Source organism: Lepisosteus oculatus, chromosome 3 (genome assembly GCF_040954835.1).
Source record: "Lepisosteus oculatus isolate fLepOcu1 chromosome 3, fLepOcu1.hap2, whole genome shotgun sequence".
Classification (NCBI taxonomy): domain Eukaryota; kingdom Metazoa; phylum Chordata; class Actinopteri; order Semionotiformes; family Lepisosteidae; genus Lepisosteus; species Lepisosteus oculatus.
Genome location: NC_090698.1, coordinates 14,673,868 through 14,701,863, shown reverse-complemented (window position 1 = coordinate 14,701,863; position 27,996 = coordinate 14,673,868). Strand labels below are relative to the sequence as shown.

The 27,996-nt window shown below is 38.0% G+C and overlaps 1 protein-coding gene and 1 long non-coding RNA gene across 6 annotated transcripts in view; one reads left to right on the top strand and one right to left on the bottom strand.

The window, feature by feature from the left end:
• ccser1 (coiled-coil serine-rich protein 1) overlaps nucleotides 1-10,092 on the top strand; it is a 266,374-nt gene extending 256,282 nt beyond the window's left edge. The window contains exon 10 of one of the 5 annotated variants that reach the window (XM_015340413.2): nucleotides 4,939-10,092. In XM_015340413.2, coding sequence (XP_015195899.2) covers nucleotides 4,939-5,412 — 474 coding nt within the window. In that variant the 3' untranslated portion in view covers nucleotides 5,413-10,092. The remainder of the gene's footprint in view (nucleotides 1-4,938) is intronic. The other 4 variants (XM_015340415.2, XM_015340417.2, XM_015340419.2 and 1 more) reach the window with 4 other exon arrangements.
• Nucleotides 1-27,996, bottom strand: part of LOC138237685 (uncharacterized) — a 50,969-nt gene that overhangs the window by 15,140 nt on the left and 7,833 nt on the right. The gene's annotated exons all lie outside the window — the stretch shown is intronic.

Genomic DNA, 27,996 nt, shown 5'->3' with positions numbered 1-27,996 from the left:
CTTAGCATTGGCCATGAGGATAGTATAGGGATATCTTGGTGACAAATGCTGGGATAGAATGGTCAAGGAGCCCATATTTATACCCCGGTGAGCTTGCGAATTGTGATAATTGGGGTTTTGGCTTTTGTTATGAATGCAATTTAAAAGCTTAGTTATCGTGCATGCTGGACTTTGTACAGATAAAGAAGCTTTGTACAGCCTGCTACTGCCTTTAGTCATGGAAACATAAAGCTAAATGCAAATACAAGGAAGATGGAAAAGATTCAGACTAGTACAGAGGGCACTGTGAAAACCTCACTCCAACATATCTAGTATATTTTTAGATATTCAATTTGTGGACTCTCCTGAAATTCACAAGGTTCTGCGTTAAGTCTTCAAAAGAATCATTATCTTCTCTCAGAATTGTATGTTTTTTTCACACTGACTAAAAACTGTTTGTGCTGAAATGCTGTTATCCCAGACTATTCCACTGGAAGTCTTTTTCTGATGGAATTGCTACAGGTGTAGGTGCTATACAGTATTTTGGAAAACTGCTCTATTGTGTAGCTGGCTTTCACTACACTATTTAAATAACATAGAGCTTTTAACCAAACACTCTATTTCATCATACTACATGCTAATAAAGGTTATAACATTAAAGGCTGGGACACTAAATCACTTTGATTTTTATTATTATATTAATAATAATAATAATTGCTTACACTTATATAGCGCTTTTCTGGACACTCCACTCAAAGCGCTTTACAGGTAATGGGGGCTCCCCTCCACCACCAGCATCCACCTGGGTGATGCGACAGCAGCCATAGTGCGCCAGAATGCTCACCACACATCAGCTATCAGTGGGGAGGAGAGCAGAGTAATGTAGCCAATTCAAAGAGGGGGATTATTAGGAGGCCATGATTGGTAAGGGCCAATGGGGAAATTTGGCCAGGACGCCGGGGTTACACCCCTACTCTTTTCGAGAAACGCCCTGGGATTTTTAATGACCACAGAGAGTCAGGACCTCGGTTTTACATCTCATCCGAAGGACAGCGCCTAATGCCCCACTATACTGGGGCATTAGGACCCACATGGACCACAGGGTGAGCACCTCCTGCTGGCCCCACTAGCACCTCTTCCAGCAGCAACCTTAGTTTTTCCCAGGAGGTTCTCCCATCCAGGTACTGACCAGGCTCACACCTGCTTAGCTTCATTAATAATAATGCATTGTAGGGCTCAAAGACATTGCAACATCTCAATTTATGGGCTTCGGACTTTTACCCAGGGACTCAAATAAAAGATCCTTATATTATCATCTGCAACATTTATTGTGGTCATGTTTTTTTTAATTCAGAGTGAAGTGTCAAATTTAACCAGAGGCTGTGGCAGAGATCAATAGAAGCAAACCTAGATGGTTCTGGATTAACTGAACACAAGCTTTTTTCTACTCTAGTAAAGTACATATTGATTGCCTGATTCGAATAGATAAAGCAGTGCCCACCATTTCTTTCCTTGAGTTAAGGTTAAAGGAACTTGCAAAATATGTAATGTTTTTTTGGATGTGCTACATTCATTTCATTCATTCATTTTAAATCAACCATCAGTGTACTAGTTATATTTAAGGAAGACCTAAATACAGTATTTGTTACACAAGGAAAGGTCTCTTGTGGACTGACATACTGTATGAACGAAAGTGGAAGTCAAGAAGAAGAACAGAACTCTCCAGGAGAACTCACTCTAGATAGATAAGACTTTATTGATCCTGAAGGGAAACTGATGAATTTCAATTTCATGTACTACTGTACATGGTATTAGAATCAAAATTGTCAAACTACCCCACCAATCTCCTACCACCAAAGAGTCATGACTAAAACGGTGTGATTTATTGGATTTTTAACTTACACTTCTATGTCCATACATCTTAAGCTCATAGTTAAATATCTGTGTTTCTGAAAAACTAAAAATTTAAAATAAATCTAATTTCACTCTGTAGTGTAGCGAAGGTGTTACTGCATGTGTCCTTTCTTTGAGTCCAAACTCTTTGAGTTTTCTTTTCCTTTAGTACGATTATCATCAATCAGCAGGATCTCATGTCCTTGAAACATCTGTGCTTGCTTATGGGTTCTTGTTGGAAAGCTTTCAAAGACGTTATTAAATGCTGTTTGAAAATTCAAGATCCCTTACGTCACTTACTGTAGTTGGCTGTTATCAACACAATGCATTCCAAAAAGGGTCGGGAATACATCTGAAGTTGTGAAGACAGAATTCAGACACCTAAAAGCTTAATGTGATTCCATAATTTTTGTAATACTACATAGACATCTTTGCAAAGAATGTCCAAACACCCATGTGAATAATAAGAAACACCTAGCAGAAAAAATCCTGAAAACTAAGCAGTAATAATAGAAGTAATCGGTTCTCTTTAAACACTGTAAAAAGAAAAAAGACTGACAAATTTAATTTTAAAGAAAAGTAATTTTCTTTCCCTGCTCATCTCAACTCTGAACTGTAATATGTTTCCACCTCCTTATAAAGTATTTACGACCTGTTTGCCTTCTTTTAATTGAATTTTTCAGGGCTAAATCATCTCTTAGAGCTCACATTGGTCAGATTCAAAAACATCAGTGAAGCTTATTTGCTTAATTAGCCTGCAATTTTCTTGAGGTCTTTGCTGATCTAAATGGGTATCAGCCTTGCACTCTGCATGCCCCACATTTTGTAGGCTGGGCCTGTCATATCATCCTCATTCAGGCACAGAACACTCTACTGAAAAGGAGATTATGCCCTGCAGCATAGAACTTATTTTCAATCAAACCCCAGTGCTGCACAGTTCATATAATGCATAGAGAGAACCTGAAGGTGAGAATGTTTTCACACATTGTAGCAAGTGTGCTTTGCAGCTTAACTAATTATATTTATTTTCTCAAAGCAATAAGTATATGTCTGACACTTGGAAGTTACAAGCAAATTCTTTATATGATTAATTCAATTAAAATAACAATTGTCAAACCTTATTATTTGCAAAGAGCCTGTGTTGTTCATACTTCAATTCCACCACCACACTGCATGAAGGAATTCCCCCCTAAAAAGGAATATGAAAATAATTCACCCGCAGGTACCACAGCAGTGTCTGCAGTGGAAACTTGAACCCACGGCCTTCTAGTCAGGTTTGCATAGTTGACTGCAGTCTTCTAGGAAGAGGTAGTGCTCCTAAAGGTTTGGAAAAACTGGAACGGTTTTGCAGTTGCAATGAGATGTGCCCATGTGCCAGATCAGGTCTAGCATGGATGGTTCAGAGCTGAGGGAGAAAGCAGACCAAGTGATGTTTTTGGCAAGTGCAGGTTTATGACATTGGAAGCTTTTGGTTTTTCTGTCTTTTGTGCAGTGCTGATTAACAGATAAACTATGTTCTTTTTTGTAGTAGCTATGCAATGAGCCATACATTTCTTTTTTGTTTCAAATTAAATTACAAGAGCGCCTCATTCATTAATTGAAAGTAAAATTCATTACCATGTAAAAATGATTTATTTTCAATGTCACATTTCTTCCTCAGTGATCCATGTGTGATATATTTCAGGCCACCTTTAAGAATATTTCAGATTAGTCTGACTTTCCCACAAAGGGACAGTAACACAAATCGGCTCAGGTTAAGCTGGATTTACAGCATCATGAACAAAAAAGCAAACCAACCCCAAATTATTTTATAATAAATTTGGACTGAAAATATTAATGAACAACAAAAGCTGTAGGGTTGACTGGGTCACAGTGGAATCTTGCCCTCAAGCTCTGGATCCCGATATGGACACCCACTGCTGAAATAAGGAAGAAATGGCAAAAACAGCTTCTTTTCAGGTCACGCTGAGTCTCAGTGTGAGTAAAAACTACTGCAATCAAATACATTAGAGAAAAGGTGGGAGGGGGTGGAATTCTGCATTTTCGTATGTTCGTACAAGCCTTTCAGCAAGAACTGCAATAAACACGTTGGCACTGCTGAAAAGTCAGTCAGTCGAGGCAGTGCCTTTAACACAGATAATTCACTGACACTTCATGTGTCCCCATTTCAAGGCACCTTGTTACTTGAACATCTAGGCTTGCTGTAACCTTTCTAAGCACAGAGATGTCACAACAATAGTCTGTTTGTGATGGTTTAACACTTTTAAACATGTTCCACAGCTCCAGGACAGTGGCCAGACCAAAAATGACCTTCTGCAGTGATTGAGGTTAAGTCAGATCTAGGAATGTCAAAAAAGGACAATCTATTCCTGTGCCAGTGTGGGTTGCTGTTGTCTCCTACACTTTCTTATTGCTACGGTTGTTGGTTTAGTCTATGACTGAAACAAGACTGTACACTCTACAAACAAAAGTATGATAATGCCTCTTATTAAAGGTTTAAGACAATAAGTAAAGTGAATTTGTGAATGATCCTCTATGTCTGCTTGTTTGGCAAAGCAGATTATTTTAATTTACAATCCCCTTGTGCATTCACATGTTTGTTTTAAACGGTGTTGGCTGGAGCCTGAGCATTTCCTGCTTCTCTTGGGCTTTGCGGGCATCCTACTGTAAGGACATCTTGATAACTGCACAGACCATGGTTTAAAGGTTGTAAGGTTGTATAAATTCACTAAATACTCTTCAGTAGATTTTTTGGTTGTCTCACAATGGGAAGACAGCTCTTTGTGAGTATCAGGCCTTTTGTTGATTATTAATGCTTTATTCAAAATGGTCAAATACTGTCCATTATATTGTGCACTTGCACAGTACTTTTTTGACACAATCTTGGGATTAATTTATTTGTGGCCTGAAACAAAAAGCCCTGACTGTTCGAACACATTTTTAAAAAAACACAGCATCACACCTGGTGTGTTTACTCCCACACAACAACCTCTTACATAAAGGATCCCAGGCAGGAAAATTGTTACTCTGTTCTAGTAAAACATTCTTTTCTCCTTCTTTCCACAGGCTACATGTCTAAGCAGAGCTATGAGCCAAACCCTCAGCATAAGGGACAGAAGGTCAGTGCGTACTCACACCGGGGACCCATTTAGCCGCCCGTCAGCTGATGGAGTGGTGCCCTGTGAGGACAGGAACTGCCAGGCCCCTGGCGTGCATCTGGGCGGTCTTCTGAGAGAGCAGGCAGCGCAGCGGAATACGGAGACCCTGGCCACCCAGATTCCCCGCGCCATCGCAGGGAGCAGCTACAGTGTCTCCCAAAGCAAAAACAGCCCCTCGTCCGACACGGAGAGATGCCCCTCGGCCTTGGCCTGCCAGAAGGACAGGGGGGCTCTGCTCAGGCAGCACTCTGCTTTCACGGGCCGGCTGGGGCAACCCCCGCGGGGACCCCTATCTTTGCACATGTACAGCAGGAAGAATGTCTTTCTCCAGCACACACTACAGACAGCAGAGCTGCAGGCCCTGAGCCAGCAGGATGGGTAACACCACATCGGGCAGAAAGGTTTCGGCCCTTTTAAGTGTCTGAAAGGAAAAAAAAATACAAAACTGAGAAATGCTTCCACACTGTAGCTGCTAATAGTCCTGCCATCTTAAATTCTCTACAGTGCCATGTGTATTCAGTCATACTTATAACTGTTTGGAGGGTTCCTAATGAACTTTTTCTGTTAAAAAAAGAAAGTACTATCTCATTTTTACTTTATACTGTGTGCCCGCTCCATTAGATATTAATACTCTTGATATCACAGTGTTGGATATGCATTTTTCAATATGTGTAGTAGTCTAGGGGATTAAATTAAGAAGCTAGTATGTACCCTGCCTCACAACCCTATGTAAAAAAAATGATTTAAAAGACATTTTCTTTATGTTGTCAAATATGACTTGTGGACAGAAGCTGGTTCACAACTTCAATGCACTAACCACTGGCAAATTCCAAATTCCAAATTCAGGCCTTCATGGTGGGTAACCATTGCAGAAAAGCAAGGGCCAAGGGCCTACTGGTATTAAACTGCCATGAAGTTCAGAGTTTGTGATTTGTGAATCTGCTGGTGAATCAAAGCTGTGATTTAATCAGAGTCAAAGACAGGTAGAAAATTATAAGAGAGCTACAAATCTGTCCAAAGACATGACACCCCTGACGCCATCAGTCATGAAAAATAGATGATTTCTAGATAAGAGGCAGAGCCAGTAAAAAACAAAACATTTAAGTTGAATTCTTTCTAAATGACCTAAAAAATATTTGATTCATTCTTTCACTCTTTATTTGAATCCTTTTACCTGTTATATTTTCAAAACTCTTTCCAACCACAAATTAAATGATTTTGAAACCAGTTTTGGCTGAAATAAATGCATCTTCTTTTATAAGACATATCATCACATTTGTAACAGGCTTGTAATGAAATGTTTCATAGAATTAAGAATTTGCAAATGTCTTTTGTTATTTTTCCCTGAGCAATAACACCCTGCTAATCCTTTTTACCATTGACATTAGTTATAGTGTGAGCTGTCAAAAAGATATCACCAGCCAGAATTTGCCAAACTCTTTCTCTCAAGTAGAGAAATGCATTTGTACATTGTTCTTTTTCAGCTCCTAAAGCTAAAATATTAAATCTTTTCAATTGGATTGTTACAACATAGGAATCAGTTGCAAAAAGAATCCTTGCTCTCAATTAAAGACTTTTGTAAGTGCATGCATTTTACTATGAATAAAATTTAGAAAAAAATTTTGGCCCTTTTTATATATTTAAGGTGGGCCTGTACAGAAGGTAACATAAATTTTACATGGTTAATAAATGTACTTAAAATTGTAAAAAAATAAATAATCTCAGATTCTTTCCTCAAGTTTTGATACAAACACAAAGTAAAATGTACAGCTGGTGCAGTACAAAATTGATTCATTGTGATTTATAAGAATACAAAAAACTATTCTTGTACTCTTACATCTTTAACTTATTAATATTAAAATACATTTTAAAAAAGTACAAATAATGAAGAATGATATATCAAAATCTGTGCACAGACGATTGTAATGAAAAGCACACACACAATAATTATTTAATTTGGACACCGTGACGTGTAAGATGTTTTGCAAACTGCCAGAAACAAGTTCTCTCAAAGTGTAGAAAAGAAATGCTTCTGCTTTTCATAGATATTGTGTCCCCTTTTCCAGCATCTAACACGCCTACTGTTTGTCTAAAAAGTGGCACACCAGCTCAGAGTGAAGGATGTTTCGAGGTGAAGGAAACCCTCCAGAAAACAAAGGCTCCCCCAGGTCTTTTGTTCCCATTTCACAATTCAACAGGGAATGTCGAATTTCTCAGCACAGCCTAGATTTGATCCCATCTCATTGTTCAGAACAGTGCACAAAGCGAAGGAAAGGGGCTTCTTGAGGCAGGCAACAAAACTTTATTGCATTTCTGATTTCTATTATTAAAACAAGCTTAATTGTCTCCAGAACTTGTCTTTAAAGAAAATTACTTGAAAAGAAGCACTGAGCATATTATTTTAAAAGCTTTGAGTGTTGGCAATTTTTACAGCACAGCTAAATCTCTTTTGAGTACCAGTGTTGTGACTGAGCCATGCATATCTTACTTAAAATGCACAGATATAAGTGATAGAATAAATATGTATATACATTTTTACATGAAATACTGTATCTTTCCCACAAGAAGATTTGTGCTGGTAGATCTTTATGAAAATAACCTAGCAATGTTAAGCAATGGTGCATTATCCCAACCCTGTGTTCACTCTCATTACCTTTGACAAGTGCGATTTGATCATATATATAAGTGTGAAAATCTTAAGGGATATGGTATTGTTTTTTATTCTTGCTCCCATTCTCTTTAAACTGCATTATTTTTTTGGAGCAAAAGCAAATAAATACCAATGGTTCATAAGAGGTGGTTAAAACTCTGCAAAACAGCATATCGTTGTTACCTTTAAATAAACAATTGCTTAGCACGTACCTGAAAATGCTGATGCAATTCAGTTTCGCAGTTAGACAAGGAAACGTGGCAGGTAACAATTAAGCAGAAAGCCGTTTTGCTTTTGCAGTTGCTAGTGAGTTAATTAGCGTTGAGATGGAATTAAAACCTCAAGACCCTCAGGACTGTGAGGCAGAGAATAGACTTAACAAATGATAAAATTAGGGAAGGACAAAGCTATTTAATCTGATAAGCACACTGGCTGCATTTGAATTACTTTTATTATCTCCCATTCCTCTTCCCATTGTCTGGCTAAAATGACACGGTGATCTAAGACAATGAATTTTGCTTATTTCAAAATTAAGTTCAAACACTCCTAACTGCGCACCCCCCCACGAACAGCCATCATGTCAATGAGGTTAGATAGAAAGGAAGGACAGTCAGACAGAAACAGAATTGTCTTCCAATCTGTTTTTTTGTTTCCTGCTTCCAATCTTGTTATATTTTTATATCCAAAGCCAGTTGGCACAAATCATTACAGAATTAACCTTTTTCAAAATCTGGTCATTTCAAGAGGTTATTACCTCAAACTACACTTTGCGCAACTGTAAATAGAACATACTGTAACCTTACCCAATACTGTACCTTTTAGCACTTTTTGCTTCAAGAAATAATGTAGTGAATATGGAATAAAACACTCACTCCTCATTTATGATGATTTCTTTTCTGCATATTGCATTCTTTTAATTTCCCTCAATGTGTAATACATTATTGGCTTTTTTGAAGGGACATAATTCAGTTCTCAGAATCAGATTAATAATATGTGCAAGCAAAACACGATATATCTGATTGAGATGATCTTTTCCTTATTTCCTGTTTACAGCAGATAATAACTCCTAATTTACAGAGGACATTTTTTTTATCCAATATGAAAAAGTGATGCAATACATTGTCAAGCTTCTCTTTTTTCACTGCGCTGTTCTTTGAGCCGACAGTAGATGACTTAGGCAATAGTGACTTAAGGAATAAATACTACGGATGTTAAGGAAACGTGGTTAACAGTTTGTCTGATCTAAAACAAACCTTATTTATAATTTTAATTATAAGTGACTTAATAAAATATGTATTGAGTTATGTTTTGTTAGGCCTAAGAGTGTCCCAGGTATGCTTTCAGCAATGATTCAGGATATTCAGAAGCTTCTGGTATTCTTTAACAAATATCTTACTGCATCATTTGTGTTTGGTTTCAAGGAGTTTTTCTGTCCACCCATATTGAGAGTCAACCAGCATGAGAATATATTGTATATTGTAAAGTAATGAGTTTATTGAGAGTAAAATAGCATGGCAGCCACTGTTAAAGGCTTCAAAGAAGAATGTTGACTCTTCTTGAGTCCTGGGAGGGAAATAACAGTCTCCCCCATGCAGCACCTAGTCCTCACCTGTCCTCATGTGCTCTAGTGCCGGTGTGACAAGCGTAGCTATCCCTTCCCCTGCCAAGATTTGATCCCGGTCACTCTCGGGCTCTGAGCATGCCTGGCAACACTTCCAACTTCTCTACCATGCCAAAAGTCTGCGTCTCAGAGTTTTACACTGTTTAGGTTTCAGAGAGAGGTGATGTTACTTCTGTAACTCGCTCAGCGCACTGAGCTCAGTTACACTGGTAAAGCCACTGGTCAAACATAACTGCCTCAAAATCAACAGCACAATCTTTTTGTGGCTCTGAAGATCCTAACCTGACTGAGGTACCTGTCATTTCAATCTGGAAATGAATCCTCATGGGCTTTGAGTACGAGGCACAGGGTAGTTTATGTCATTAATGCGACTGACACCCCACATCCTGTGAAGCAGATTGTGTTTCCAACTGACAATGACTGGTCTGCCAGGATGATTAAGAGAGTGATCTTTCACAGTTTAATAACTATATTTTAAATGTCTTTATATTTAAGAATGAAAACTTCTCCTCTTACAATGTTTTAGTGATGCTAAGTTTTTCTACTGAGTTGGGTTTATCATCAGCCCCTGTAAGTTATTTATTTTGCCTTCTTTATAACATGATGTTATTAATTTGTAAAGTATGACTGACAAATTATTTCATGTTTTTTACCGTGTTTGGTGTTTTGTGTTATTTAAAATCTATTTTATGGAAACCTTGTTAACATCAGATCTGATTTACAGTGTAAAAATGGTTTTAAATTTATCACATTAACCTATTCTGATGACAAAGGTTTTTACATTGTTGTATTATTTTATCCTATTAAAGAAATGTAAATTATAAATGTCTGTTTCTTAAATTAAAACCGAATACTGTAAATGTTATAGTTTCATCCTTTCAAAGACAAGTTATTCTGAACAACAGCAGGAGATAGAAGTAAAGATATGAAGAAAAAACATCATACAGTAGCAAGCTATTCTTTTACTCTTTCCTTAAAACTTGAGATCCCCATTTTCCCTGAAAAATTCCCAATATAAATCTTAATATTAAGCGATATTTAACTAATAGTCCTTCAGTAAATACCACAATTCTTCTCTGCCTGATATACAGAACATACTGTACATTAGGGAAGGTGTTTTTTAATTAATGGGTCTTATAGTTTTTCAGATTGAGAATTTGATTTTATAAGCCTGTATGGTATATGTTTCAGAGCTGCAGTATGATGTGAATTCCTACATGAGTCTGAAAAGGAGGACGTTCTAACTTTGCAATGAACAACGGTGTTTTTCTGAACAACAGCTGTGCTCGCAAATAATATAAATTTCAGATAGCATTTTATTTGGTTCAGATAATTCTAGAGTCTAACCGAATTTGAGGCACTATTTTCTGAGGTTTCCAACAATACATAGTCCCTAAACATACAACTGGAAGGCATACAGATCATCTATATCTGTCCACTGCCAAGGGTATTTAGCTAGGACACGCTTGCTAAAACTCTAAATGTAATAATACAGTTTAATATCAACCACTGAGTAGCAACTTGCTTAATATCAAAATCCACTTTCAGGACAACATTGGCTCATAGCCTGAATCCTTTATAACAGTTTTATGTTAATTGCAGCTGTTTTTATTTTCTGTGCAATACTGATGCAGATTTCTTGAAATAGGTAAGGGGGGAGGTAACACAGAGTTGGTGCAGCTGCAAATGTTTTTTCGCAGGAACTGAAGAAAACCTATGCATAGTGTGATATGAAAGAGAAGTGTGTATGATGCAAGCTTGAGCTTGTTTGATTGAGTGGATTTGGATGTGCAGGGTTTTGGAAGAACACCGATGGAGAATGAAGTGAATGAGAAGCTGGTATGGTGCAGGGGAAGGAACACAAGTCAGCGAAGAGGCGGCATTACAGCCAACAAATCCTCACCGGCTTGAGTGTGGAAATCCGTGGTGGGCAAGAGAAAACACTCTGGTGACCTGGAGGAGTGACTGAATGTGGAAGTAGGAATCAATAAAAGAATAGGTAGTGAGTTGCTGCTTGCTGAAAGTTGCAGGAACTTAATGGTTAAAAGCAGCTACATTCTCATGTGGAAGCTCAGGGAGGGAAAGAGGCGATGGCCAGCACCACACCAGATGGACTCCAACCAACTAACCAAGGAGGGGTGTTAAAGGGTTGTTAATGAGGAGACCTGGAACCAATGCAGATCGTCTTATCCAGGGTGAACCTGGTCTTGTCCACTCAGTCCCAGCTTGAGCAGTACACTTACAGTATCACCTTCGCCAGGAGAAAGAATTGCATCCCAGTACTGTTTATGCATTGTTTTGAAGCTATTTTGAATCAAACATCTCTCTTCTCTTTTTCAGCTGCGTGTACATTTTCTTGTTTCAGAGGCACTTTAATTTATGCGCCTGGGATTTCCATTATTGACTTGTCAAACATTACAGCAATTACAGAGCGGTATTCTTCGAACAGAGGATTACAAGTCTTTTTTAACTTCCAAGTAAGAGCTCCCCTATGTTGTTGTTTGTATTTTACATGAGCTGACATAAAATGCTGGCTGTTGAAATACTCTGAATTATTTGACAAAAAGAAAGCAAAGCATAAAGAAAGTTTAAAACCAACCTCCCTTGAACATACAAATGAGGAAAGTGCATTTGGTTAAGCATGAATGTCTGTATTGACAGTAGGAATGTTAAATTAATTTCAGTCAATTTTTCATAATCTGTTTTCTGTGGGGAAATATATTTTCTGTTTTATGTTAATACAGTATGTGCCTCGTGTTATTGTTTATAAGTTATTATGTGTTCTTCAAAGATGGTTAATAAACATTTTCTAGTTACAGTATATAACTTATTATTTTAATTGTTCTAAATAAAATAAGATTGAGTTGGAGTGGATAATAGTGTACAGTATGTGCAAATCATGATCTGGAGGGGCCCCTTTCCAAAGTATTGCCTAGGGCCCCCAAAAAGCTAGGGCAGGCCCTGGTTGCCTTTATAACTACTATGTGAACGATAACCATTAAGACTGGCTATTGTGTTACTCTGCACTGAGAAATCACATTAAGCCAGCTGTGGGAGCAATACAGTTGTGTTTAGATTTTCTAAAAACACTAGTGGCTTTTCTACCAATTTATGAGAAATTCTGAGAACTACACTGACAACATACTAATGTATAATGCCAAAATGTCGTTTCATTCAGCGTTATGTAGTTATATAAAGGTTATCAGCATAAGAACATAAAAACAATTATCAACAAGAGGAAGCCATTTGGTCCATTTGATAGTGCTTAATTGAACCAAGGATCTCATCCAGACATTTCTTGAAAGAAGGAGATTCAACCTTAACATCTTGGCTAAGTACCTTGTTCCAACAATCCTTTTGAGAATGAAGTGCCCCCTATTCTCAGTGTTAAACATGTTTTGAAAGTTCTTAAACCAGAATTGTAGATTAAAAATCTACCAGACCAAGTGTTAATGAGTTAATTTTTTTAAAAAGCGATCTGCAGTTACTAAGAGTAATTATTTTTTTAGTTTTGGTTTAGATATATTGTACTAACAATCAAATCAATCACTTATAATTACTGTAATATTCATGCTGAGAATTTTTATAACATTGATTGTAATGGTACTGAAACTGCTTTATTGTTCTTTACTATCCAATGGTATTTTATAGAATCTAAGAGCAGTTTTTTATTTTATTAATTTATTTTCTTTAGCCCTACAGACTTTAATTGTTTGGAATTCTGCACTGACATTCTCATTAATGGGGTGTATATAAATGTACTGTAACAATATGAATACTGTATGTACTGTACAGTAGACACAATCCTAAAGCACATTATCTCATTTAATTGATAGGCAATTATTTGCACCATGACCACTATATTGTAATAATTTATAAGTTAGCTTCATGCTGTTAATGATTAAATGTGCTGGAAGAATTTTAAGTCCAGATCCCATATTTAAATGTGCTTAGAATACACTGTAGATGATAAGATAACAGGGTTACATTGGAGTCTGCTTCTAACACGAGGGAATGCTGGATAGAGGTGAATTTAACTCACCTTGAAAATGTTGCATGGCTCATATAACACATGAAGGGTTAAATGGACAGCATTGCAGTTTGTTTCAATTTCACTCCGACTGTGTTCCCAGTACCTAAACTGAGTTTGATTGTTCAGTTCATCAGGACAAATTCTGTGTTGTTCTCTGCAGGTCTGTACAAATAATAATGCACCTTTATTTTACCAGGTTAGCGAATTGAGAACAAATTGTTATGTATAATGATGTTCTGCAGAATTACCTATACACATTTATACATTAGGGATTTTTACCTAAGTAATCATGGTGAACCTCAGTGTACATGGATGCACCTGTAGTGCACCTCAGAACCTTAACCCACAACCTTCCAGTTTTAAGTACACAGACTCCACCACATTTCTGTACATACAAATGGTTAATTACAAACATGCCCTACCAGGTACAATAGAACAGAACAAGGGCTGAAAGGCAAACAGAAAGGCAAGGGCTGAGCCCATACAGTAGCTATGCACACAATCCATGAAGTAGAAAGACAATTAGAAGCTGATGGTTCATTGGCTTTAATTTCTGAATAACCAAGACTTCCAGTGTCTGAAAGCTCACTAAACTCTTCAATTTTGTTCTGATCTTTTGCACCAAAGAGAAAACAAGTTGATAACTTGGGTAATGCAGTTCCTGATAGGTTGATGTAGCTAAAATAGCCTTTTCCATTTTCTTAAATCTCAGTAACCATTCTTTAAACATTTCCAATTTGGAATTGTTTGCCCACACAGCCCACCACAGAGTAGCAGTGATTCATCTGTCACTGTCAGCCCTGCCAGCTCACAAGAACTGGCAAGTCACAGGGCTCTCAAGCTTAGAATTTTCTGGCCGACTGGGACTCACCAGTTGGGGTTTGACCAGTGGTGAGCTTTCTCTATGGAAATACTGGCTGGTCTAGCTCTGTTTCAAACCTGTGGGATTTATCCCATTTGAGATCTGCTGCTACAGTGTTTCAATTTTCCAATCTAGGATACCCTTTTATTAATGTAAAGGCTTGGAGCCACTAGGGCATCATCAGAGAAGCAGGATAAAAAATGTTGATGAATATTGTCCAGTGAAATCTCTCTCTCATTCAGGAGAAAAGCAAACCTCTTTGTGAAGGACTTGCCCAGGTGAAAAAGGGAAAGATTCCTCTGTGTTAAATCTGCATTCACTGCATGACCGTTAATATCCTCTTGATAATGACAGTTTCTGTAACTTATCACTTTTTTGCTAGAAAGAAAGGCCTGACATTCCTGTTAGGCATCTTTCCCCAGATGTTTCTGTTTCCTAATCACAAATTCACAAGATGTCTAGAAAGCTAACCTCAACTTCTGGGGATGCACAGCATATTATACTAAGCTCTCCAAATCTGGTCATTGCATCTTTTAGCAATCCCTCCAATTCATACTTTAGAAGACAATTTATTTTACTTTGGATAATACAAGAAAATGGAGAAAGTAAGCAGAAGGCTATAATTGGCAGGGAGAGAGCAGTTCATTCAGGATTGTCTCTTGTCTCGGTTGCAGAAAATTACTGTTTACTTGACATTTCTGTGTTTCTGATTTCTGCTTTTCACCCACTGCAGTGTAATCCTTTTCTGTGAGATTCTTTTAAAGTCAGTCATGGAGTTAGCCAGGGTCATTTCTTAACAACTCGCTTTAAAACACTTCCTAAAAGGTCTTCTTTTCAAAACCCCCTTTCATAAATTCAGAAAATGGTCATTCACAGCCCCCTTTAAAACACTTCCTAAAAGGTATTCTTTACACAACTCCCTTTAAAATAATTCACAAAAGGCTCCAGATTTCAAGCAGCTGTGCCCTTGGAGATCCATGGTGGGGATATTTCCAAAGCTCCTTTGTTTCTTCACTGCAAAGTGAGTGATATTCTTTGACCTCTGGTTGAGATCTGCACCATGCAGTAGTAAATGGCCAGTTACAGTATTTCAGTTTTGATTATATGTTCATCATTCTTTCCCAGCAACACGGAAAAGGTGTCTTTCCAGAGAAATGAGCTCAAGCTTTAGCTTTCTTTAAACAGAACCTTTGAATTTCCCCATGTGTGAAAACATTGATATTATCCAATGCAATGAGAGGCAATGATTATAGTTTGATCCAAACCATTGTATCTGTAGATGTGACATGCCTTCTTGTTGAAGATGTACAAGAGAGCTAAATCATGTCCACTTTAACTAAGATAGGGTTTAAAACCTGTATGACACCAACATAAGAATTACTGTCATTTGAGCCATCAGTTGTTAAATCTGAGATTTATCTTTTAGATCTGCATCAGTGGCAGTCTAAGATACGTAGAGTTCACTGCAGCATTTGATTTTATTCTCCCACATCAGACATATTTGGCAATGTTTTAAATAGTTGGACATACAGAAACAGGGGAAAGGCATGATAGATTCATGCACAAAATAGACCTTTGGATTTGGTTTTGGTCAAGCTTTCTTCCAGTCACAGGGTCATGTACAGTACTATAGTTTAATAAATTCAAATCCTTGCAGTGCAATAAATTTTTTTGTGGCTTGCTATAAGAAGAGTTATACCTTGCATGCCTGGCTTGGCTACTCACTAATTGCACCTGTAAAAAATTAGTAAGAACAGTTACAAACCAGAGGAGGCTATCAGGCCCATTGACCTCTCCATTTGGTCATTAGTAACTAATTGATCTAGGGTTCATATCCAGCTGTGTCTTGAAAGAAACCAGGACACCGGCTTCACCAGCATGGCTGGGTAGTTTGTTTCACACTATTCATGTTTCAGTGTTCATTCTGAAGATGTGTTCTGGATTGACTCTGTCAGTGTCTCAGACAATTTTGAATTGTTGATTTTGAAATGTGATCTGACATTTCCTGGCTGCAGTACTAGCTTCCAAACATGGGCCATTGCTGGTGATGACACATTTGAATACCATTACCATTTGACCTAATGCTCTTGCATAAATTAAAAACAAACTTAATACTACTGAATGTGCTGATTGTCTGGCGGAATGAAAAAAGCTTACTGTTCAGGCCAGGATTAAGGTCCAAACTTTGGCTTGCTTGTCAGCTGCAGCTAACATATCCAGAACTCTTCCTTTGCCTTTTCCCTCTGCTGAGTTTGTACAGTAAGTAAAAATTAGCAGATTGAAGACAGACTTCTCAATTCACAGTTGTGTTAAAAAAACTATACTGGTATGGATTAGTGTATTTAAATGAGAGCAGGCAGAATGGTTGGTGTACTTTGGATTAAGTTCATATCTTCAGTTGTGAAGAGCCTTGAAAGAAATGTGTCTGGTTGAGCAAATAATTAAATCAGTTAATAGAAAGATTAACTGGAAATGAAAACCAGAATGCCCTGTGGACTGGAGTTTGACACTGCTGGTCTGTTGGCATAATCCAATGAGAAATTTATCTGCATGCCTCTGAGACATAAACCCTTTTTTATCCATTCATACAGTGCCTCTTTCAAATTTAAAAAAAGGTGAGAATTAAGAAAGGATAAAATTCTAATGATCTTAAAGTTATCTATGAAGCCTGTTGTATCATTAAAAAGAAGCCAGTCCTTCAAAGTATTCAATTGCACCCTCCAAGTTATTTAAAGTAAACAAATTATACTTCTCCTAAACAAAACACAATGCACAAAACAGATATTGTACTTAGAAGAAATTATGTAGACTAGCATGAATCTTGACATAGGCAGTTGGGTTTCTTCAAATAGAATCTGATAATTTGAAATAAAGAAAGTTTGGGTAAGTTGTAGGCCTGAGCATCAAGAGACTTAAATGTTCTATAAAACCGGTTTTGTGCTTGATGCATTGTATATAAAAGTTTAGTCCTTTACCTTCACTTTCAAACAATATGAGGTCTTGACATGAAAGACTATTTAATAAAGTGCATTTTTTTAGGATACAAAAGATGCAAGATAGACATTGACATATATGAAGCACAATTTACTATACGTACTGAGACAAGAAGAGTATTAAAATAAGCCCCTGTACTTGAAAGGGTTCTCAGTTCCTGACCATCTGTGTTTTGACCTGCCTGGTCAGTAAGTGCAAAATCTCAAGCTCATTTACATTTAATTACAAATCTGTCCATGGCAGGAATATTAATCTTGCATTTCAAAACACTTCAATCTAATTTCTGAGTAAAATTACTTTGCCACTTTTTGCTTATTTTACTTATAATAACATAGCAATTAACAATCAAAATAAAGTTGATGAAATAATAAATAAACACAATCAGAGTGGATGATAAAGCAGAGAAATCAGAACAAATATTTAAAGTGTAATACTGTCCTACAAGGCATAACTATATTTCATTGAGAGAGGTTGTTTCTGTGGAACGATCTATAGCCTTAAAAAGTTGATAAAACGGAGAAGAATTTCTAATTACATTTCTCAGTTTCTGTATGTACAGTATGACAAACATTTCATATAGTAAGATGTCTATTATAGTGATTTCAGCATTGCTCTATCAGTACTGCAAACACAAATGTAATTTACCCAGAGAACGTATGAATGAAAGTTCCATTGTACTTATTGACAACAGTCACGTCTTCATTCTTTCTCTTGAATGAGAGCTAATGTCTAGAAGACTTGGGATGAGGGCAATTAAATTTTACACGTATAAAATTAACTGGTGGCATGTAGTCAATGATACAGTACACTACATGGTTTCTGGTTCCTGCTTTGTTATGACAGCCAGTTCTTACTGTGCCAGTGCTGTTAATCTGTCAAAGAAAGACGATTGCTCTACTTGCAGCACATTGTGTTCACACGTGTGTTGCATAATGGGTAGGCTTCGATACAGCAAATGATTACTGCATCAATATTTCTTTCTGTGCAAAGAAAAAATTCTCCCCATCTCAAAAAAACTAGTTTTGAATAGGATTTTCATCTTTCACAAGCCTCAAGTAAGACAAATGCTGTACACCAATAAAGAGAGGTTAAAGCCACACCGTGAAGTTTACAGTATGTTTTAAAAATTGTGCCATTGTTAATTACATACGATTGTCAATCCATTTCCTCTATGATTTCCCTACCTTTAAAACATTAATATCAGTAAAGAGAACCTTACAGCACATCAGGTTCCAAGTGTCAGTTACAAATAGGCTTTATAAATGAGAGATGTTTATAAAGTATTAACAGACAATCATGTAACAATACATAACAGTCCTTTATTGTCAATTAACTTCATTTTTACAGTTGTGGCGGAGTACAACCCTAATTCTGACTATAGTTAAAAAAAGAAAATCTACCTTTGCAATTTCCGAGAACCTGCTATAAGGAACCTATGTTTGTTTGAAAAGCTCCTTCAGCAATGTAGTTTGGCTTTAATGATAATAATAATAATAATAATAATAATAATAATAATAATAATAATAATAGCTGACACTTATATAGCGCTTTTCTGGATACTCCACTCAAAGCACTTTACAAGTAATGGGGACTCCCCTCCACCACCACCAATGTGCAGCATCCACCTGGATGATGCAACGGCAGCCATAGTGCGCCAGAACGCTCCCCACACATCAGCTATCAGTGGAGAGGAGAGCAGAGTAATAAAGCCAATTCATAGAGGGGGATTATTAGGAGGCCATGATTGGTAAGGGCCAATGGGAAATTTGGCCAGAACGCCGGGGCTACACCCCTTCTCTTTTTGAGAAACGCCCTGGGATTTTTAATGACCACAGAGAGTCAGGACCTCGGTTTTACGTCTCATCCGAAGGACGGCGCCTGTTTACAGAATAGTGTCCCTGTCGCTATACTGGGGCATTAGGACCCACATAGACCACAGGGTGAGTGCCCCCTGATGGCCCAACTTACCTCTTCCAGCAGCAACCTTAGTTTTGTTCCAGGAGGTCTCCTATCCAGGTACTGAGCAGGCTCACACCTGCTTAGCTTCAGGGGGTTGCCAGTTGTGAGTTGCAGAGTATATAGCTGCTGGCTATAATAGAATACGCTACACATCACACCTGATACACTGCACTGCAAAATGGGGAATGTGGTTCAGTAATTCCAGCAATTAATGTGTCTTTGGGGTGGCATGGAACATTTTAAAATTCATGGTAAGAATATGAGCTAGATTAAAGATGAGAGAAGGCTGTCAAACTTTCTGGTACAAAATAGAGGGTTTACTAACAAGTGTAAGAGTATTGTACATGAAATCGTTAGATGTGGGGATAGAAATACTTTTTTAGGGGATATTCATTTGTTGGATGTAAAGTGAGTACAACACAAAGAATTACAACCCAGCTCCATGGTCAAATGTGAATTAAGGAACTTTTTTTTCTCCACATTTTTAAGTTAAGGAGTGTTTTGACATCCTGCATTGATCTGAAGAGTGCAAATAGCTTTTTTTTTTACATTTGCTTCTAGATGGGTAGCAGTAAGATCAGTGCTCTAAGACTAACTCCATGTTGGCACAGTGAAAATCTGTAGGTGTGAGTTTGATTCAAGGTGTTAATACCTGACATCACATGAGTCATGCTTATGGAATGGAACAGGTCCTAGACTACAGGATAAGCCAAGGGGAAAGGACTGACATCACGTTTTAATATTTTGTGAACTTGCTTCAAGGAGAAGTACATTTTCCATACAATTTACTGTACAATGGTGGAAATACTTGCAAATTCTACCAAATAATAGGCAACAGCCTAGTTTTACCTTCGCCTTTAAAATATATATGAGAATACTAACCAGTAGCAGTCATCAATAGGAATCCAACTTACCCAGATCAGAAAACAAAATAATCCACATGACAGAAATAGCTTTAGTGAGGGGACCCATTTTCAAAGGATGTATTACACTCCTCACAAGTGCATTTGGCACCAAAATGCTTTGCTCAGGGAGCCAGTGGCTCCCATGAATTTGTGCAGTTAATTTCGATGGGGAGCTGCAACCATGCTGTATAATTAAGAACTTCAATTAGGTAGTAGTGCAAACTACCCCTGACAGATCCAGTAGTTCTCAGGAGATTGGACCTCTTGCTCTCCGCTATTAGGGATCCTGACAGCCCTCGGAGCTGTTTACTGACAGAGACACAGTGCTCGTGTGGGTGTCTGTGTGAAAAAGAGCAAAACCCATTGCTCTGGGTGCTCCCTCACCCCCACAAAGTGCCTCTTCCACAGCCGGTTTATTGATTTTTTGTTTTGCATTTTTGAAGACAGAGGTTTTGAAAACAGATCCAAACTGCTGGTGATGCTGGAGATGGACCATCTGCTCAGGTATAAACGGAGGAAGTAGCTCCATGCTCAGTGGTTCTTTGTGTGGTGGAGCTTGGTTAGGGATTGCCACAAGCCCTGGAATAGCCTGTTTGAACTGAATTGTACTGAGCCGTTTTTTTCACACATACTGTAGCTATTATCATAGCAGGATAAAAACACCCTTTTAGATAGAAAAGCATATAGTAATTATCAATGCATTTGTAATGTTTTGATCTACCATATGCCAAAGCAAAGCAAGATAATGTTATTTCCATTTCACTATATCTTGGGCCATACAAAAGCTTTGCAAGGTGATAATCTGAAAGATCAAGGGATCCATTTTTTAGACAAAATCTTCTTTTCCATATTGCCACGCATTTCATTTGTATTTTGAAGTAGACACAGTACTTCAGTTTAGATTTTTCCCTATTAGTACAGATTAATTTCTCCCTGATCAGTACAAATGCTGTGTCAGTAATTCAGCCACACTTAAAACATTTGTTTTTCATCAATAAATTGACTGGCTATAGTAAATTGTAGGCCTATTGTCCTTTCTCAGAGGGGCACTTTTTTATTACAAAAAAGAAATTATTTTCTTTGAATCGCCCATGTTTTGCATATTTGTGACAGCAGTGGGAGCAGAAAATCTATAATTCTGAGGTTGTAAACCATTCTTTGTTGCTGGCGGTCTTTATTCAGACTTCCCATTTACCTCTGTCATCTTACCAATATGGATCCCAGGCAGCTCATTCTTTAAGTCAGTCGGAACTTGATGGCAGGCACTAACTACCTGCTCCAAATTGGTAATTTCTAAAAAAAACAACTAACCCACCTATTTGGCAGGAAATATCGATCCAAATATGTTTTCAGTGTGTATACCTGTATCTGTTCTGGTTTCCACTAAAACAATGGGGCAGCATGGTGGCACAGTAGATAGCATTGGTGGATTCCAGTGTTGGGGTCCTAGGTTCAATTCTGGACCTGGGGTTATATCTGCCTGGAATTCGTATGTTCTCACAATTTTAGCATGGGTTTCCTCCAGGTGCTCCGGTTTTCTCCCACAGTCCAAAGATTGGTAGGTTAACTGGCTTCTGGGAAAATCAGCCCTGATGTGAGTGTGTGTGCCTGTGTCTGTGTGTGATGGACTAGCATCCTGACCAGGGTGTACCCTACCTTGTGCCCATTGCTTGCTGGGATAGGCTCTGGCTTTCCCACAACCCTGAACTGGAAGAAGCAGTTAGAAAATGGAGGGATGAAACATATTGTGTACCTGCAGTATACTGCTATGCATGTTCATGGAGTTTTTGTGTCCTGTGTTCAATACTGTGTGGAGTTTATAAGGTTTTCCCACATTTGCATTGCATTTGCTCTGTATGTGCTTACAGTATGCTTGTAAGGGTGTAGCACTGCCATGCCCTGCATGCTTCAGGGGTTCAGCCTCCATGCTGCGGCAACTCTTGCTAGCAATAATGATGGGTACACTACAGTATGTATGTCCAAATAAAAACGGCAGTTTAGTTTTTGCCAGATTGTAGCATTTACAGTAAATAACATCTAGCATTTACCAAGTTTGGCACCAGCTGTAGTATTGCTATTATTTTACTGAAGATCAAAATAAGCACAATCTTAAATGCAAAATTAGCAGTGTCTTATATATGGATAAGATATTTTATATGTATACATTAAAAAAATATAAACTTGTTTGCAAAAGGAAAGTAGAATGTGAGGGCAAGAGGGAGGGACATTAAGTCTGTAAGTCTAACAGGTCCTGTTTTTGGGTCCTGTGTTCAATACTGTGTGGAGTTTATAAGGTTTTCCCACATTTGCATTGCATTTGCTCTGTATGTGCTTACAGTATGCTTGTTAGGGTGTAGCACTGCCATGCATAAAAGTTTGATGCACAAAATACAAATATTGGTATAAATTAGGGATAAAAGAGAGAAGTATGAAATAACTGATCACACCGTTTCATCAAATGTAGAAAGTAATAGATTTTATATGATATTAAGCCCTTGCTGAGGTATTTTGCTTTAAAGAAACTTGTTAATATTCAGGAAATGGGGATGAGTCCATCAGTTTTCTTTCAGGAAATGATGAGAGGTTAGGCAAATAAATTCCACAGAGAGTCAAACGGGCCAGCTGAAATTTGCTGATTTTAGTTTTTTCCATAGCAATTTTGAAATACATTTTTGCTCAAGAAAAGTGCAACATTAGCATATTATGGCTCTGTAATTATTATAAAGAATGTAATTATAATGAAAATGTAGCTTTCTTAGTTCCCACGTGTTGGCACCATTACGAAAAATAGATTGCAACATTACAGCCAGCACAGACATTCTGCCTTTTGGCAGGGTATTCAGTTGAGTGGAGCAGAAAACTTTTTTGAAATGACTCTACTAATTCTTTAAATGAGCAAAAAAAAAAAGCTTTGAATTACCTCGGGACACACTGTACTGTGTAGAAAAAGCACATTGTTTTGCTTCGGTTTTATTACATTTAAAAAACACATACTGTAATGCATATTGCATGTTGTTATGCACAATTTACATGTTTTAAAGATATTTCTCTCATAATAAGTCCCTGGTTGGAATAATCAGTTGGCATTCCTTCAGAATCTGTGGAATGAATTACCCAGTATTTTCCACTGATTCCTTGTCAATTTTATTTTCTGCAGATCTCCTGTAGTAGCTGTTCAGACCACAAGGGGCTTGAGACCTGCAGATAGACAACTGCTACTGTAGACCAGCCCTCACTCTGCCAAAGTTTTTGCCATGCTGAATGCATGCAAGGATTCATCAATATCATGAGTGTTTTCAGGCCTTTAGGACATTTAGCACAGCAGCGCAGAACACGATTCTTAAATTGCATCTGCTTACACACTGCATGTTTCTGTATGGCGAGTGAAGCAGATTTCTGCCACTCAGCTATGACGACTATCACCATAGTTATCGCTGCCTTTGGTAGTTTTTTAATGCAAAATAAAGAAAAATATTATATTAGACCTGTCTGCCATTCCTCGCTAAAATAGTCAGCCACCAGTGCTGTAGCTCCAGGGCCTGATTCTGTCTACTTGTGCTGTTGCCATGGTAACTACACACGAGACAGTTGAGGACAATGTGAGAAACTACAATGAAGAGAGACAGCAAAATGATGTAGGACCCATTACAGCATCCTGAACACTGGAGACCTTAAGTCCTGAAGACTGAACAGGAACCAAGCCTAGGCTCCATTGAGGGCCTAAGTTATACTCTCACATGAAGAAATCGATGAGGCTGTAATCAAGTACTTAGGAAAGCTTTTTGAAACCTTTAAAAGTGTGAAATTCCAGACTGTTTCCAGTAATTTAGTATCCAGTTAACAAAAACTCAGGAAATGGCAGGCCTGTCACACTGTCAATATTTGCTTTTATTGCTCATTTTGTTCAATAACTTGTATTATGTGAAATTTTGTGAACTTTTGACATGCCACTCTGCAATGTTTCTTTTTACAGTCCAATGATTGTTTTGAATGCAAGTTGCAGCAGTGGTATCCTCATGGATTATCATCATTGATCATACAGTACCTGAGGAGATCCTACTTAAAACTTACTACTTTTTTAAGAAATTGGAAAAGCTAGGATGTATGTACAGAATTTCCATATTACTTTAAATTATATAGCATGTCACACCAAAATGACTTATGGGTGATTGATTTTTTTAGTGCAAAGCTTTAGGGACTCTGATTGTTCTCTGTGGATGTTAATAACTGGTGAAGTGTTTTGATATAAAGTCCAGGTGAAGCTTGTGGGCTGAGACATACAGTATAAAGCCATAAAAACATACTGCACAAGGGAAGAGTGTAGTGAGAACATAGTTTTATTAGTTTAGTCCTTAGGTACAGCTTGCTTGCTAAATGTCTGAATAGTATATTCTGCACAGAAGTGCTTCCTATTTCAAACCTTAAGAATAATTGCTTACACTTACTGTACATAGCGCTTTTCTGGACAATCGTCTCAAAGCACTTTATAAGTAACGGGGACTCTCCTCCACCACCAGCAATGTGCAACATCCACCTGGATGATGTGATGCGGTGGCAGTCATAGTGCGCCAGAACGCTCACCACACACCAGCTCTCAGGGGGGAGAAGAACTGAGTGATAAACCCAATACATAGATGGTGATTATTAGGAGGCTATAATTGGTAAGGGCTAATGGGACGCTGGAGTTACACCCCTACTATTTTCAAGAAATACCCTGGGATTTTTAACGACCACAGAGAGTCAGGACCTCCTTTTTACGTCTCATCCAAAGGACGATGCCTTTTTACAGTACAGTGTCCCCGTCACTATACTGTGGCATTAGGACCCACACAGACCACATGGTGAGCGCCCCCTGCAGGTCTGACTAACACCTCTTCCAACAGCAACCTGCTTAGCTTCAGTGGGCTGCCAGATGTGAATTGCAACCTTCATTAAATATTTAATAAAAAAGTGCTATTGCCCAGTCACACTCACACCCATAGCCCAAATAAGTGTCCCGAGTTATATGTGTGACACAGATGCTCCTTTTATTTTACCTTGATGCCATACAACAAAAACAAAAGAAGTTAAATTGCAGAATGGGAAAACAAAAATGAAAGTAAGTTAAAGGCAGATTGATCCATCTATAACTGCCCTTACCGCATTTTACAGGTACACTATTGAGAGTCTGCTCATGTATGGTATTACAGTGTGGTTTGGCAGCATCTCGTTGTCTGACCGGAAGGCGTTACAGGGGGTGATCATATCAGCCCAGTCCATCATTGGAGTACAGCTCCCCTCTATTCGGACATTTTTACTACTCGCTGTCTCAGGAAGGCTGGAAGTATAGTTACCCTGGTTTCTCATTTTTCTCTCTTCCCTACCCTCTGGTAAGTGTTATAGGAGCATAAAGGCACAAACGTCTAGATTCAGAGACAGTTTCTTCCCACACGCTGTCAGATGGCTGAACTCGACCCCTGCCACTGGCTCATACTGATGTTTTTATTAAGCTGTATGTTATTTAACTTATTGCTGCAGCTGTTCTGTGCTGATGTTTTTGGCATTTCCTTAATGCCTTTGTATTGGAGCATAGAGTACATGCAAATAAGCATTTTATTGCACTTGTGCATATGACGAACTGATCTGAGAGCTGAAACTGCGATTGTGCAGGGTACTAGAATTTAAACTGCTTTCAACAGCACAAACATGTCACTCCACAACTTGTTTGCTACTCATTCTTAAATCATACTGAAAACTCACCTCCCACCCTGCTGAGCCCCCTGTGGCATCTGCCTTCATTACCATTCTGATTTTTCTGACCCCGTTTATTCCCAACAGTAGCTAACATCCTCCAGGTTTCTGTTCAGAGTCAGCTCAGATTTACTGGAAGAGCACAGGAATTCTAGACTTCTGATTGGGATTTCAACACCTCTAATTTAAAGTGATCATACCTCAGATAGCAGGATTTAAAATATATTGTTTTTTTTTCCATCCACATATTTTTTATGAATGTGCACTGTGTCAGGAATTCTGATGTTGAAGGAGGTATGTAAGTAGCAGAAGAATTTGATAATGCAGTTAATAAAGGACTGCCTGGGTGCCTGTAATTCCTTTATTGGCAAAATAATGAGCCTTTATGAGTATAGCCCATAGGCTTGGAAACCTGTTTCTGCATTATTCAATGTGACATGCATGCTGAGTCCTAGAAGAACCCTAGAGAGAATTTTATTATGAAAATTGTGAGGTGCCAAGCACTAAAATTATCCATGTTTCTTTATTGCTTCTGTCAGCAGAATGCTGGCAATGCTGGATAGCTAATTACTCCAAGTGGTAAATGCAATCCTATCCTCCTTGTGGCATTGCACTTATACCTCCAAGATGATGCATTTGTCTGGCAGGATAACGCAGATGTTTATAGAACTATGATTTCTATATTTCTAAAATTCTGAAACCCATCATTCTTTTAAGAAAGTACTGTGATGACATTCAGAGAAAAAAAAAAACGTTTTACTGATTCTCTGTAGGTTCACTAAGCAACTGCCTGTTGGTCTGAGCAAACCTGAGGATTACGTGTTTTTGACACTCTACAAATGTCATCACAAATGGCAGGGTCATCCAGATTGAGACAATGGTGGAGTGAAGACAATTGCAGAATAAAGTGAAAGCCATGGATATTTCTTGAAGACCCATGAGTATCTAAGTCTCGACCATATACAGTAGATGTCCAAAACTCTCAGTTGCTCAAGATTAGCATCAGTGGAAGGAATCAAGTCATCATCATGTAAATAATCCATCAGCCTCCAGCTCATGTTTCAAAAGGTACAGGCAAAGAAACATGGATTCCAGACAAAGATCAAACAAATCCCAACCAGGAGTCAAAACAGGAGTCAAACCACCCAACATGTTCTGCACTTCAAGGAAGTGGTGACTGATGACTTGTACACTATTCACAAATACTGTAGCAAGAGGTTACTGTCCAGTGAAAAGACTGATGCAACCAGAACAGGAAAAGCTGACAGAAAGTTTACTCCCATTTGTGCAAGTCCCATGTTTCTTTCATTAGCCATTGGTGCAGTAAAGTTCGATTGTGATGATGGCTGAATCTATAGTATAGACTTTGCTCATTCAATCTGTTTGAAAGACCGAAAGCTCACCATGTACAAGACTTACAGATGATAAAATCCTCCAGGAGTCTATTTTGCTGATGTAAGCCAGTTTGAAGGAGAAGCGGGACAAGTGTGTTAGAGTCAAGAGGACTGTGATGACAGGTGATTTAGTGCCTTAGTGTTTAGACCTATTTAAGTATCTTAACCTAGGAAATTATTGGCCTAGCAATCCAGCATAAGAGATGATCTGATTGTCACACTGTACCTGCAGGTTCAACAATGATCCATTTAAAGCAATGTAATTCCAAGATCACTTAATCATATTCTGATTTGAAAGGCAGGTGAGTGCCATTAGTATATTTGGTAGTTTTTGGACTGCAGGAAAGGGGTTAGAGTAATTTATGTTTTTTTTTCTTTTTATAAAGCACCATCTTTCAAATGGAATCCTCTCTAAAACGAAAGAGTAATAGCAAGTATACAGTACATGCACACACAGCGGGTAATTTATATTGTGACTTTTCCTGTAAATTTAAGTGCACTTTGAATTTCAGGTCTAGTGTTGATATTAATGATTTTTTAAAATTCTTTAATGCCTTACCTGTGTGTCTCTTGTTTATACTGCATTTTTAATCAAGTGAAAGACTAATTTTCATAAAATATCCAACACACTGTTCATAAGGTCAAATATAAACAGAAACACTGTTCTTAGTACTCTCTTGCTTGCAACCTTGATTATCAGTGTCTGTGCTATGTTCAGATTGGAAAGGTGATTATATGGGGTTGGAGAGATTTCTGGTAAAGACACTTTCACTGTTGAAAAGCCATAACAGTATTTACAACATTAGTCAGAAAATACA